The sequence below is a fragment of the Doryrhamphus excisus genome, chromosome 3, assembly GCF_030265055.1.
Source record: "Doryrhamphus excisus isolate RoL2022-K1 chromosome 3, RoL_Dexc_1.0, whole genome shotgun sequence".
Lineage (NCBI taxonomy): Eukaryota > Metazoa > Chordata > Actinopteri > Syngnathiformes > Syngnathidae > Doryrhamphus > Doryrhamphus excisus.
In genome coordinates, this window is record NC_080468.1 from 1,712,613 (window position 1) to 1,727,638 (window position 15,026).

Consider the following 15,026-nt stretch of genomic DNA (forward strand, 5'->3'; position numbering starts at 1 on the left):
TTCGCCCAACGCACATGCGCTGCACCTCGTACTACAAAACAACCGAAGACTATTAGAAGTGGGTACAGTGAAAGCACAACAAAGCCCGCTTCAGAACCTTTGACAACTCAAATAGTCTGAATAGAATTGCCGTAATTTCTGAATGGTAGATGCCATACTTTGGTGAAACCTCTTCAAAGTAAATCTGAAAGCCTACGATTCATTGGTCAAATTCATGTGGGCCCAACTTTAGTATACTTTAGTATAACACAGTACAGTAGTTGTCAAAAGTCAGTCATGTACAATGTCGCTACACAACAATCCAAGGCTCAGCATAACCCATAATCCATCGCCTTAACCACTCGGCCACAACAAATTGTCACAAACGCAGAACCTCACAGATTATGCCGTTGTATATCAGTCGAAATGCAATGGAAAATGTTTGCCAATTTTATGAGCAACCATGAGACTTGTCAACTCGTGAGTGGTATTGCAGCTCACGGTTTTGGGGGATCTCACATGAATTCCCATGAATCCCCTGACACGATTTTGGTCTGAGGATTTGCCATGGATCGCCACCGTCAGTGAAGTCTTGGCACCACGAGTGCCCCCAAAACTGTACGTTGTCGGCAGGATTTGATGTGCGGGGGAAACCCCAATGGATTAGTTCATCGCCTTAACCACTCGGCCACAACAACTTGTCACAGAGCTGGTCTAGTGTTCCGCGACCAGGACGAAAACCACATTGGACCTCTTGTAGCAGAGGTTCGACCAACACTTGTACCCTTCTCTCCAGCACCCTGGAATAGACTTTCCCAAGACATCGCCTTAACCACTCGGCCACAACAACTTGCAAAGAACTTCGCCGATTATACCTGAGTTACCCTTCTTCCATGCCCTTGGCAGAGCCACACAAAGATAGGAGTGCAATGTAAAGAACATTAAGCCTCTGCTTTCCCAACTTAATAATAGTCTTTGTCCTTGACTTTAAATCGCTTCGTATATTTAGCCATCGTACTCCTCTTCCAAAGAGATGGAAGGACTTTCCAGAGAAGCACAAGGCTGGAAGGCCACCAACTGCAGAATATCTCCATCTCGTTACCGCTCATTTCCTGTGCACTGTCACAGACCCTGATCATGATGTCTACTAGAACACCGCCGCTACTCGTATTTTGCAGGACACCGTGGCTTATTATGCCAACTTGTACTGAATGCTACAAAAAAAATGTCAATAACTGATTCAAAAACAAATCTGCAATGAGGTGAGATTACCTGTATTGTTATGTACGTAGTTTACTGTGAACAAATCAAGCGCTCCTTTTTAGCAATGCTGTAACTTCCCCTGAGCTAACTTGTAAACAAACCTGCCGTGGGACTTACTGTTTCAGAGAAACCATTTCACCAAATGCTCTCCAAACATCAAACATTACGCGATGCTTCAACACATCAAACTTCCGGGGCTTGTTCCTATTGCTGCGGCGTTTGTAAAGTGCAAAAAAGTTTTCCGGAGATGGGCTAAAAGCATTCTGTGATGACATCATGGAAATGATGCTGCTGGACGACTAGCCCTTTGCTATTGTTGAAGATACCAGCTCTTGGTGGCTAGCAAATACCTGGCAAGCACGCGTACTCCCGTCACAATAACAAATGTTGCTTGACCGATAAAAAGTATTATTGTCCACGTTATTTGGAGACCATTTTTGAAAATAATGTAATGTAATATATGGCATAGTAATGCGAGTGCCATGTTCTCTCGCTCCACCGCTGTGCACTTTCCAGGGGCTCGCTCTTTCACCGATTTCTGGACAAAGAAGGCAAGCCACACGGCTGCAACAAATCAATCCTCGGCTCACTGGGGTATTAAACATGACGGCGGGTGCAACATGCTTCAACAAAGACACAAAAACGCCACAGTTGAACGGCGGTCAGTGAGACAATCATTTCTTGTGTCCAACCAAGTAGTTGGACAGTAGTTCCTTTCCTTTATTGTACTTTATTAGGGCTGCACGGCGGACGAGTGGTTTGCACGCAGATCTAATCATTTTTGTATATAATCAACAGACATTGTATTCACTAAGCGCAGGCCTCACAGCTAGGAAACCCAAGTTCGATTCCACCCACCTTCCAAAAACATGCTAGGTTAATTAGCCACTCCAAATTGTCCATAGGTATGAATGTGAGTGTGAATGGTTGTTTGTCTATATGTGCCCTGTGATTGGCTGGCCACCAGTCCAGGGTGTACCCCGCCTCTCGCCCGGAGACGACTGGGATAGGCTCCAGCACCCCCGCAATCCTTGTGAGGATAAGCGGTAGAAAATGAATGAATGTATTTAATCAGTGTATATTATACGTGACTGGCAACCAGTCCAGGGTGTACCCCACTTTTCTTCTGAAGTCAGCTGGGATAGGCTCCAGCATACCATAGTTTACATCTGTGGCGCATCTTTTTTCTATGCCGCTTATCCTCACTAGGGTCGTGGGGTATGCTGGAGCCTATCCCAGCTGACTTCGGGGGACAGGCGGGGTACACCCTGGACTGGTGGCCAGCCAATCACAGATGACATAAACTAAATCAACCAAAAAAAGGCTGAAAAGGCCCTGTGATTGGCTGGTGACCAGTCCAGGGTGTACCCCGCCTCTCACCCGAAGACCCCAGCGACCTTAGTGAAAAGTGGAATAGAAAAAGAATGAATGAATAAAAAACACATGATTTATGTTTTGTAAGAGTGAAAGTTCCATTTTTACTGACGTATAATCCAAATGACTCAATAATTCAATGAAATTCCAAGGCTTATTTCTGAAATCTGGCAGATAATCCTGCATGCAATCAGACCTCAACTTTTGTATTCCATCCAGTCATTGTTGTCACCAAGACAGGTCAACTCTTCCTCCTTGCTAAAAAAAACAAAAACCGCTGCTCTTTATCCACAAGGCATCAGACAGGAAGCGCTGTTCATGAAGCCCTTCTTTTTAATATTTCAGTGCCGAGTCGTGTCTCCGGGGTTATCAGATATCAAGCAATGTATTACAGTGTTTCTCTGAACAGTTGTGGTTAGTGCTCGTGTGTCATTGTGTAATCCAATTTGCAAGCCTGGTCTTACAAGAATAAAAACTTCGAACAAAGAAAATCTGTAAATGTAAAAAACCAATCCTCCAGGTACGGTATGTTGCTTGTACTTTAGCAAAGTCAATGCCCACCACAAAGGCTTTGATGGTGCCAATCATACAATCATACACTTTGCACAACTTAAAAACACAGCTGACGTTCTACGGTCACACCATTAACCCCGACAAGGCTTTCCAAAATACTCTACATGGCCCACAATTAAAAAGAATAAATCACAAGATCATTCAACCTTCAAGATGGATGTCCTGTATCAGGGGTTGGAAGCTAGCAGCACAATCACAAAGTCCTTTGACTGACCACAGCGCTGTGGGCGTGGCTGGAGGCAGCCCGTGGGTGGAATACATTAAAACAGACAAAAATACAGCTGAATAGGTGCAGATTCTGGAAGAACGAGAAAGCTTCGTTTGCTAGTTATCATTGTTATATACAGTATATGCTTCTTTAAATATCACTGCATTTTACGTGTGGGATTTTTTTATTGTATTTTATTAGGGCTGTACGGCGGACGAGTGGTTTGAGTTTCAATGTTCTCCCCGTGCATGCGTGGGTTTTCTCCGGGTACTCCGGTTTCCTCCCACATTCCAAAAACATGCTAGGTTAATTAGCCACTCCAAATTGTCCATAGGTATGAATGTGAGTGTGAATGGTTGTTTGTCTATATGTGCCCTGCGATTGGCTGGCTACCAGTGCAGGGTGTACCTCTCGCCCGAAGACGACTGGGATAGGCTCCAGCACCCCCACAATCCTCGTGAGGATATGGGGTAGAAAATGAATGAATGTATTTAATCAGTGTATATTACACATGACTGGCAACCAGTCCAAGGTGTACCCCACCTTTCTTCCAAAGTCAGCTGGAATAGGCTCCAGCATACCTGAGCGGCATAGTTTACATCTGTGGCGCATCTGTGTATTTGGTATATTGCATGAGTTTGCTAAAGAAAGACAATAGAAACATCCTAGCAAACATGCTAGCAAAGTCATGTAACGCATTCAATCCAGGCCATTTTTCCAAGTACTGGCTATTTTTGCTGATTTTGTCTGATTTGTCAGGCCACACAGAATACTGTGTTCTTGGGCTACGTATACATGGTACTGTACATAGTACACCAAAACAAAGATTAGACTCTCGTCTTTCATCAGAAAGAAAAGGTTTGCTTCCAGCTTTTCCCATTCTTTAGTCATCAGCTGTAAAACATCGGTAAGTTTCAGCAAAAAAAAACAAAAAAAGGCAACTAGTACTATGCCAGCTACATTTTTTGCAATTATGGAATATCAAAAAATGTCCATAGAATCCTTGATTACTAAAATATTCAAAAGGCGCAGCCCTAAATACGTCTTTGATAGCAAATTAGTTAATATAAATCAGTAAGAAAGTCATTCTCAATATATTCCATAAACAAAGTATGGTTATTGACCATTTATGTTGATAAATGTGAAAAGTAAACATTGTCGTAAAAATTGAATGTGTGATTGCATTTCTGGTAAGGTGGTCTTAAAAATGAATGTTGTAATTGTTCTGTTTGAGCGTGCGATGGTGAATTAGTCAGTGGCGGTTTCCTGTCAACATGTGTTATGTATTATGTATACAGTACTTACAATCATTTCCCCCAAAATAAGCACATTAGATTCTCCACAAATGTGCACTTAAATGCTGTTCCCACCCTACCAGGACTCAAACCCTCCAACCTAAAGACTCGACATGAAATTATATTTAGGTAACATTTTCCGTCATAAAACTGTTTTAGCAGATGGTGGCACTTCACAGATTATTCGCTTTTAAATGGCGAGAAAGAAGGTCGCTCGCAACATTTTCTCCCAGCTGTGGAATAATAGATCACGCATGCTATAAAAATGATTAAAAATGGGTTTTATGACCGTATATGGCTTCGAGTGTCAAAATCACAAGGGAGCCTTGTTAGCTACAACCTGAATTAACCCTATTTTTAGTCATTTCATGCGGCCATGTTGGCTTTCTATTAAAGGGGTTCGTAACGTATCCTATTATGGTGGAATTCAGAGGATGCTATGTCTTTGTAAACTAAAGCATATCCACAGATTACAGGAAAATTCCCGAACCAGATGGGAAAACTTGAAAAAACCCTGCATTTCTCAGCATGGTGGCAGGGGTCAATGTACACAGAAATGATTAATATGACTAATAATAGCAAATAAACACTCATTTTAATCATAAATAAATTCATCTTAAGCTGCACGGCAAACCAGTGGTTAGCGCACAGGCCACACAGTTTGGAGACCCGATTTCGATTCCACCCTCGGCCATCTCTGTGTGGAGTTTGCATGTTCTCCCCGTGCATGCGTGGGTTTTCTCCGGGTACTCCGGTTTCCTCCCACATTCCAAAAACATGCTAGGTTAATTAGCCACTCCAAATTGTCCATAGGTATGAATGTGAGTGTGAATGGTTGTTTGTCTATATGTGCCCTGGGATTGGCTGGCCACCAGTCCAGGGTGTACCCCGCCTCTCGCCCCAAGACAGCTGGGATAGGCTCCAGCACCCCCGCGACCCTCGTGAGGATAATAGGTAGAAAATGAATGAATGAATGAATGAACGTCCCCTTGGAAAGGTTCCATCTTTTCAACTTCCTGTAATTTGGCAAGGCCTCGTTTGTGCAGGTTGGTAGTTCTAACCTGAATGACATGAAATGAAACGTGAATATTGAATGCATTTTTATACTTTTCCAGAGAGAAGTTCCCTGATGATGCTTTTCCTTTGTCATAGCTATGCAATGCCACTCTTTGCATGGCGGTGCAGTGACCAGCTGACCAGTAACTCAAGCCTGATAATCTGGAGCGGATACCCTATAAGAGAGTCAGTGAAAACTTCCGGAAAGCCTTGTCTTTCACCTCGCCTATCGGCTATCCTCTGCGGACAGGCGAGGTGAGAAACAGCGGCCTCGTACTGTATCGCCTGAAAATAACACACTTTGTTTCCGGTAACAGCGTTACAGTAAAGCAGGAGACGATGACAATTAGATCGCTGTTTTTAGACGGGTGGTTGGGGCGAGAGACCAGGGAGGCAGGCAAGGCATGCATGAAAGTGTGGAACTGAGTTCGGGGTGGATTAGGCCTGCTTGGCTCGGGATGGATACGGAAAGGCAAAGGGACGGGGGGGAATCAGTCGTGGGGGAGATGAGGCCCAAAAGCATGCCACGTTAGATGGGTACAGCTAGAGATCTGCAGGGGATCAGTCGGGAGCAGGGGAGAGAGGGAGGGAGCTGTATGCTAGTGAGGAAGAATCCAAAGAGCTTAGTTGAGGAGCTTAGTTGAGGTAGGTTAGCTCTGAAGATGGGCCGCATCAAGACATAAGGCAAAAGGGGCCAGTTAAATCCATCTACTGCCACATTAATATTCCTTCCAACTCCACTCTGTCTCTCCGCTTTGGAGTCTTCCATTCCCCCCATCCAGGCATTTCCAGGTAGATTCCATGCTTGTCCAATCTCACACCGTATTGCCCTCTGATTGGCTCTGGACCGTGGTCAAAGTGCAATGGCGCAGTTGGCAGAAGATACTCAAACAGCACTTTGGGAAACAAGCGCCCTTGTTTGTTTTTGTTCTAATTGAAAGGATGGGAATGAGAAGTAAACATAAAAACCCGCATGCTGTTTTGATGTTTACAGAGGGGGGGTGGGCTGAGGGAGATGGGCTTCGTTGATGTCAATTTGAAGAAAAACTGCACAGTCAGCCACTTCCAGTCAATACGTCCTCAGTTTGGAAAGCAACTTACCGTCCTATCATTGAAGTGTGTAACATTACCCACACATGAACACACACACCCTGACCAGTCGTTACTGATGACTTCACATCTGTCCTCGACTCGGATGCTCACACTTTCAGTCTTTCTAGCTACGTCCTCTCTAGAAAACTTTGGATAAAGGCACCGGACGGTCTGTGGAAAGCATTAGAGCACTCCTGAATTCATTTTGTGAAGGGAGACACATAATGAGATGGTAATGAAAGAACAGAAAGGCTTTGGCTCCTCAAACAAATCTGCGGGGTTGATGCTAAAACGACTTTTCTGCAATATGGATCTATAACAATTGCATAAAGAAAGGGAGGATATAACAGAAGCGACAAATTGCCCCTCCGGCCAACTTGGGAAGGTGACTTGAAGGACAAATCTCCACCTCCTCCTCCTCCTCCCGACTTGCTTCACAATAACACAAAATATCCAATGGACGCTTGCTTCAAAGTGCTGCTCTCTGCTATGCTCCTAAAAAGCTGGGAGGGATCCTCTTGAAGGATGGTGCCACCTTCATGCCAACTCTAGAGGGCCTCCCTAATCCTTCTTTGCACACTAAATTTGGGAAGAATCATCAATTCATTGTCTTGGAGAGTGCGTGCCCATTGTCACCGCTAAAACCCCGCCCGCCCAAAACCCCACTCAGGGCAGCAGTGGCGCCAGCTCGGTGCAAAAAATGGAAATTTATTTATTTATTTTTTTTCCCACGGCCAGAGAGCGAGGACTCACATGGTATCCCTATGGAGCAGCATAGTGGGGAAATAGAAGGTACAACAAAGCGTTATACAAACACACACACATGCACACACTCACGCATACACCCATTCATAGGAAGCACACCGTCTCTGGACACGCATGTTATTCCAACACTGACATGCACTGGTCACGGGAGGTGTACAAGTGTCTTTTTTGTGTGTGTGAGCAAACCAATCCCTGTTTTTGTGAGAAAAATCATCACATTTCGATATATTTTACCTCACACTTCCGGGGTTCAAAGTTTTTCAAAGACTAAAATTGTGGTCGGATGGGATCAGACTATATAATCTCAGTCTATGTTTATAGGACAACATGGTAGTAAAACGTGAAAATTGGTGTTTTTTTCCCCCATTTGATGCAAACCTACCAATTTGCATGCTAGGATATGGTGTTTGGAAACATTCATATGTGCTGTATAAATTCATGTTCTGTGTAAAATGGAACAGTAGCGATACAATATCACGCAACAGCAACAATATCCGCAATTACTGTTTAACTATGATTGATTGATTGGTTAAATTCCCAGACTATCATGACTAAATACCCTCTAATTCTTCTTAGTCATGTAAACTAAGCCCCTTTAGTTTTTGCGTGCTACGTCATTTACTGTTCAAGCTTTTCCTTCAACGCATCTCAACCGTGCTGGTTTCCCCGGTGAGGTGTTTCACCCGCTATCCGGCGTTGGCAGGTTTGAGGATCTAGGTTTGGACGTGCAACGGGCGTGGTTAGTGAGCAGGTGTGAAGTCGGTGGGGGTAGTTAAGAGGAGAGGTAGAGGAAGGAAGGGGATGTAGAAGCAGGCAAGGTCACCGGCGTCATTAACCAAAGCCTGGTTGAAAAGAAACAAAAAAACCAATAGATCATTCTTAACTTTTAGAGTGCAGCACAGCATCACATGGTTCTGACAAGACCTGCTGCCATGGAACTCTCAACACACCCCCCTTTCCAACTTTCCAAAGATGACTTAAAAACATCAAAGCAGGCATTAATGCCTCATTTCCCTACGTAAATGCCAAATGAGGAAGAAGAGCAACGCTTTTCCTTCTTCCCTGCCTCCCCCTTTCATTTTCAGTCAGATTCGTTGCTGCCCCCTTGAGAGCCGGGTGTGCAGTCTGGGGCAGAAAACGGGCTAGGTGGTCCAGGGGGGCTGCTCTGCATTACTAAAACAAATCATTGAGCAAACAAACAATTAGACTCATGAATTATGGACCAGCCATATAGCAATAAACACAAGGCGTGGGGAGTTGTGCAGCCATTGCTCAGCTTATGAATCATGTGACAATCATGTGTCAGGGTGTTTGTTGCTTTTCAAAAACAGGCAGTCGTGACGTGAGCGGGTTGTCTGTGCATGTGTGCCTCCCCGTCCACGTGTGTTGCGCAATAATCCCCGACTTTTCAAGTGCAAAATTAGTGATGGAAACACTGAGAGGTGCAAAGCAAGGCTAGTGAAGGAAGGAAGGTGTTTGTCATCCACTTGACCCCCAGCGTTATCCGATATTCATAATGCGGTGTTTACCTCTCACAGACGCGCACAGTCCATGCAGCAATGATCCAGGATGAAATACTGAACACTAGGAGAACAGTTCCCGGGCAGATGGTCATGAGAGTTTTCATGACAAAGCGTGTGTTGAAGTTGATCTTGTTGAGGGCGCCGATGCTGCGAGACGACGCGTCCGTGAACAGCTTGCTGTGAAGTAACATGACCCTGCCGATCAGGTAGAGTCTCAGGAACATGGGGATGGAGAGAATGATGTCCACGTCGGCATCGGCCACGGACGGCGTGTACGTAAAGGCCAGCCGGGCCCTCCACGTGAAGACGTACTGGCCGGGGATGGGATGGATGGCACACACCAGCAGCTCCAGAACGATGAAGAAGATCCGCTCATAGGTCATGGCTATCCTCCAGTCGTCCGCACCGTTGTCAACCATAAACAGCTGAGGAGAAGCACAAAACAAGACCATCAGTTGAAGTGCTGCTTTGAAAATGAAGCATAATCACTGCAGCATACCAGAACAGTTTACAGTATAAATGTCATCATTCATACTGTATAGCTATGGAACATAAAGGGCTCAAGCCAAAAATCAGCATGGGGCTTAAAAAGATCCGTAAGGAAAAAGACGAAAAACAAACAAAAGAGTCAGTTGACATTTTATATTCATTTCATTTGAAGCGCTCATGACTTATTTTTGCCACTGAAAGGCACGTTTGTTGAATGTTTGTTTGAATGTTGAAATATTTACTGCTTTTTTGACACTTTCTGTCACTGAAGCCGGTCTATGGAAGGAGGACCGAGGGAGAAAAAGTCCAAAAGACGCTATTCACCACATCAGATTCTTGGGTATTGTATTTTGGCACACTTTTGTTTTGATACTGAGCCTCAGATGAAGGAAAGCTTGGGACTGAATGTGTATTACCGGAGGGTGCGCCTACCATCGGCTGTCACAACCGGCTTTCTTCGACCCAGACCGGGGAAAACACAAGCACAGAGGCAGATGCATACAAACAAAAAGTCCAAAACCCAGAGACATTCCACTGTGGAAAAGCGTGCCAAGTTGGCAGGAAGTAAATCCACATATTTTCTACTATATCAAACATACCTGTTGTGGCCCATTTGTGTGTGTGTGCTATATGGGCTACGATATGGGCTATTGACATGACCTTTGAAACCGCATGCAGACTGGCTACTGAGCCAGCAGACCCGATCAAATGAAAAAAAAAAAAGTTCTCCTCTCATTCTGTGTGGAAGTGGTACATTTTTGGCTTCTTTGTCCTTCTTCCCGACTCCGTTTGAAATAAGTAAATTGTAAAGGCTAACTAGTTAGGCTAACTAGTTGGCTCTGAAGTGATACCGTAGCCTGCATGATGTGATGTAAACAAAGAATAACCTAAAGTGTACTTTCGTTATGTTGGTGTTTTTTTTTCAATTTGATTTGGTGACATGAGCGCTTTAATATTAAGGGTGACGGAGACAATATCCCTGTGTCATTCATGGACTCAAACCATGGACTCTTCCACTCCTCTTCTATGGCTGTCCTTTTTTGTTCGGCAAGTTAAGTATTGTAATTAGCATAATTTCATTCATTCATTCATTTTCTACCGCTTTTCCTCACGAGGGTCGCGGGGGTGCTGGAGCCTATCCCAGCTGTCTTTGGGCGAGAGGCGGGGTACACCCTGGACTGGTGGCCAGCCAATCACAGGGCACATATAGACAAACAACCATTCACACTCACATTCATACCTATGGACAATTTGGAGTGGCTAATTAACCTAGCATGTTTTTGGAATGTGGGAGGAAACCGGAGTACCCGGAGAAAACCCACGCATGCACGGGGAGAACATGCAAACTCCACACAGAGATGGCCGAGGGTGGAATTGAACCCTGGTCTCCTAGCTGTGAGGTCTGCGCGCTAACCACTAGACCGCCGTGTCGCCCCCAAGTTGAAATTGTACTCACTAAAAGATGAGCACATGATGATGTTTGTCATTGCCGATAGCACCACAATCAACTTAAAAGGTGAAAGTAAAAGTGAGTTGGTGTTCTAGCAGTCGTTTGTATTTTGATCAGGAGACTCACCTGGATTTCCCGTGCGTGGTACATTATTATAAGACCAAGCAGTATAACAGTGGAGAGGCTGATAAGGCATTTCAGTGCAAATGAATATGAAGATTCCTAAAAAGAGAAAGACAACAAAGCAACCATAAGACATGTATGAAATGGTTAAGACATAGCAGCAAACCTTTTTGTTCTATGTACAGTAATTATCATGCATCTTGTTGCAGTAAATGAGTATTTTCCATATACAATACCTTTGTATGTCACTAATTGACGACAAAGACAACAAATTCAGGAGCCGAGCGTATTTACTCCAAAAGCGAGTAAAAACAAATGCATGCACTAATGGCATAGAATAAATATCCTGAATCAATGTATATAAATGCACACCAGGGACAGAAGTGGGGAAAAGTGGAGAAATAGTCATGTGTGATAGAAGACTTTCAGCTAAAATGAAAGGAACGGTATACAAAACTGTGGGGAGACCAGACATGCTGTTGGGCTAGAGCAGGGGTCTCAAACACGCGGCCACTCGCTTGAGGCCCCCGCCTTGATATGAAAGTTTAATGTTAGTTTGATATGGATGCTGTATGGTATCATGTACCCAGAAAAAATGATTACGTTTGATTCATGTTCATGTTAAAGGTTAAATAACTGTTAATAGTTATCCTCCCTATCCGTGTGGAAGTGGTAAGTTTTTGGCTATTTAAGTTGAAAGGAAATAACTTGAAGGCTACCGTTTAGGTGGCTAGCTCTCTAGTTTGCGAGTTAGCATGTGTCTCAAGACCCTGCAGTTGCGCAATATGTTGTAAATAAAAAGAGTATAAATGTGACTATAGTCGTGTTTTGTCATGTCTACAGGGCTCTAATAATGCTTTGTTCATTTTAATATGAAAAAAATCATTTGTCTACCCACCAACTATATGTGCTTTCTTAACTTTTTATTATTTGTCGTTTTATTATTATTGTTATATGTATTTTTTCATTACTGATTGATTGATTTTCTTTATTCTTGATTTGTTTATTTATTTTTCATCCTATTTTGTGTAGAAAAATAAAAATTAAGATATTTGAGAACAGTGGAATGTTTTATCAGAGCTTTTATTGTAGAAAATCGGAACCAAAGCGAAGTTTTTAAATTGTTTTTGTTTTTAATAAATGTGTTTTTTTGTTGGGTTTTTTTTTGAAAACCTGATGCGGCCCAGTCTCACCCAGACCCTAGCTCCAGTGGCCCCCAGGTAAATTGAGTTTGAGACCCCTGGTCTAGAGACATTGCCACTGAGGAAAAGACAGGAAGCAGAACTGGAGGTAGCAGAGATGAGGATGCTGAGGTTCTCATCAGGAGTGACCAGGATGGATAGGATCAGGAAGGAGTACATCAGAGGGACATTACATGGTAGAGGCCTTGGAGATAAAGTCAGTTATCGGCCAGACTGAGATGGTTGGACATGTCCAGAGAAGAGATAGTGAATATATTGGTAGAAGGATGCTGCCAGGTAGGAGGCGCAGAGGAAGACCAAAGAGGAGGTTTATGGATGTAGTGAAGGAGGACATGAGGGTAGTTGGTGTGAGAGAAGACAGGGTCGGATGGAGGAGATTGATCTGCTGTGGCGACCCCTGAAGGGAAAAGCGGAAAAAGAGAAAGAAGAAGAAGCCCAAGAGGGACAGAAAGTGGGCAATGCGTGATTCCACACACTACGGATTAGCTTAAAAGTCTTGGTGAGGCCAGATGATGGGGTTTACATCCAGGATGTTAGCTTTATTGCTAAACAACAAAGCTGCAGGTGTAGCCGCAGCCTGATATTATCCACGGACGCGGTTCACCGCCATCTAAACTACCAATTAATCAAAGCACGGCACCGAGGAGGGGGGCTTGGTGCAGAAAAGGCAAGGCTAGCATTAGCAGAGCCCCACCACAGCGAGTGTCGCTGGTGATAAATGGCCCAGCTGGATGCCGGAGCTGCAGTGTTTATTCTTTATTCTTCTTGTGTGTGCACGTGTATGAGGCCCATCGATGTGGCAAATGAGGAAGTGGACACTACCACTCTGAATGAAATGCCACTTGACCAAACTATTAAACTGCTGCCTTGCGACCGTGTTGGTCTCGCTGTAATCAGGACACCGACCAGGATGACAAAAACGACAAGTGGAAATATCATTCGGAATTGTCGGCGTGATGACGGCGACAGTGCCGCTCATTACGATGTCCTTCTGCGGTCTTTATTGCAAAATATATTTTTAGCCATCAACTAGATTGCTTGGCCCCTCAGGTCGGCAACATGTTCTCCAGACATTTCAATGTCTCCAATTGTTTTGAGAAGTCCCTCTGTGAAATAACATCGAGTAAACCAATTAATCCACCTGCCAAAGGTTCAAGGAGATTTCAGTCCCTGAGCTCGCTGCCTTTAACGTCTCTCTCGCCTCCAGGGCTTGGAAAACCTTGTCAAGGCCTCACGTGCTATCTGATGTGACGTGTGATGGAGGATGGATCCTCAGCCAGCTGTCTGCTTGGGCGGTGGCGTGGGTTATTCCCGTTTCACTTGAACTCTGCTTGATGAATGGACGGACGACTACCCGCTAAGTCACGACTAACTCCTTTTACTTCCCTAAAAACTAAACCACTCTCCAAATGAACATTTCTTCAGCTTGTGAATATGGGCTGCTTTATTTTCCATCTTTGCTGTATTAAAACTCATTTACTACATCACGTTTTACTGTTTGTACCAGGGATTAGTGTATTATTAATGCCATTCATCCCGTAATAAAACAGTAAAGTACAGTACTGGCTGACACCAGCAGTGGCACTGCAGAGTCTCAAATACAGTCAGAGTACTTCATTCAGTACTGAGTATTTAGTACTGGGTACTCAGTACTGAATGAAGTATTTAGTACTTAGTACTGAGTACTTAATTTGTACTGAGGTACAGTAGTTTGCGGCCTGAAAAGGAACAGTATGATTTGGCAGACATGGTAGTTTGCTTTGGCCACGCCAAGAAGCTAATTGCTAATGCTATAGCAATTAGATATGTGTAAATTCCACAACAGGAGATATGTGATGTTACACATATCAGTATCGGTATTGGTTGATATCGGAATTGGAAATTGAGAGTTGGTTTATATCTGCATATTGGATATCGGTAAAAAAGTCAATTAAAATAGCCAATATCGGCATATTGGATATCAGCAAAAAAGCCAATATCGGCATATCGGATATCGTCAAAAAGGCCAATATCGGCATATTGGATATCGGCATAAAAGCCAATATCGGCATATTGGATATCGGCATAAAAGCCAATATCGACATATTGGATATCAGCCAAAAAGCCAATATCGGCATATTGGATATCGGCATAAAAGACAATATCAGCATATTAGATATCGTCATAAAAGCCAATATCGGCATATTGGATATCGGCAAAAAAGACAATATCGGCATATTTGGATATTGGCAAAAAAGACAATATCGGCATAAAAGCCAATATCGGCATATTGGATATCGGCAAAAAAGACAATATCGGCATATTGGATATCGACATAAAAGACAATATCGGCATATTGGATATCGGCAAAAAAGACAATATCGGCATATTTGGATATTGGCAAAAAAGACAATATCGGCATAAAAGCCAATATCGGCATATTGGATATCGGCAAAAAAGACAATATCGGCATATTGGATATCGACATAAAAGACAATATCGGCATATTGGATATCGGCATATTGAATATCGGCAAAAAAGACAATATCGGCATATTGGATATCGGCAAAAAAGCAAATATCGGCATATTGGATATCGGCATAAAAGCCAATATCAACATATTGGATATCAGCCAAAAAGCCAATATCGGCATAT

At 43.6% G+C, this 15,026-nt stretch overlaps 1 protein-coding gene across 2 annotated transcripts in view; it reads right to left on the reverse strand.

Moving 5' to 3' along the window:
• The window catches only part of kcnn1a (potassium intermediate/small conductance calcium-activated channel, subfamily N, member 1a), a 67,409-nt gene that overhangs the window by 21,697 nt on the left and 30,686 nt on the right, over window positions 1-15,026 (reverse strand). For both annotated transcript variants that reach the window (XM_058066529.1, XM_058066528.1), the window contains exons 3-4: window positions 11,194-11,289; window positions 9,135-9,553 (exon numbers count right to left, since the gene is read on the reverse strand). In XM_058066529.1, the coding sequence (XP_057922512.1) occupies window positions 9,135-9,553; window positions 11,194-11,289 (515 nt within the window). The remainder of the gene's footprint in view (window positions 1-9,134; window positions 9,554-11,193; window positions 11,290-15,026) is intronic.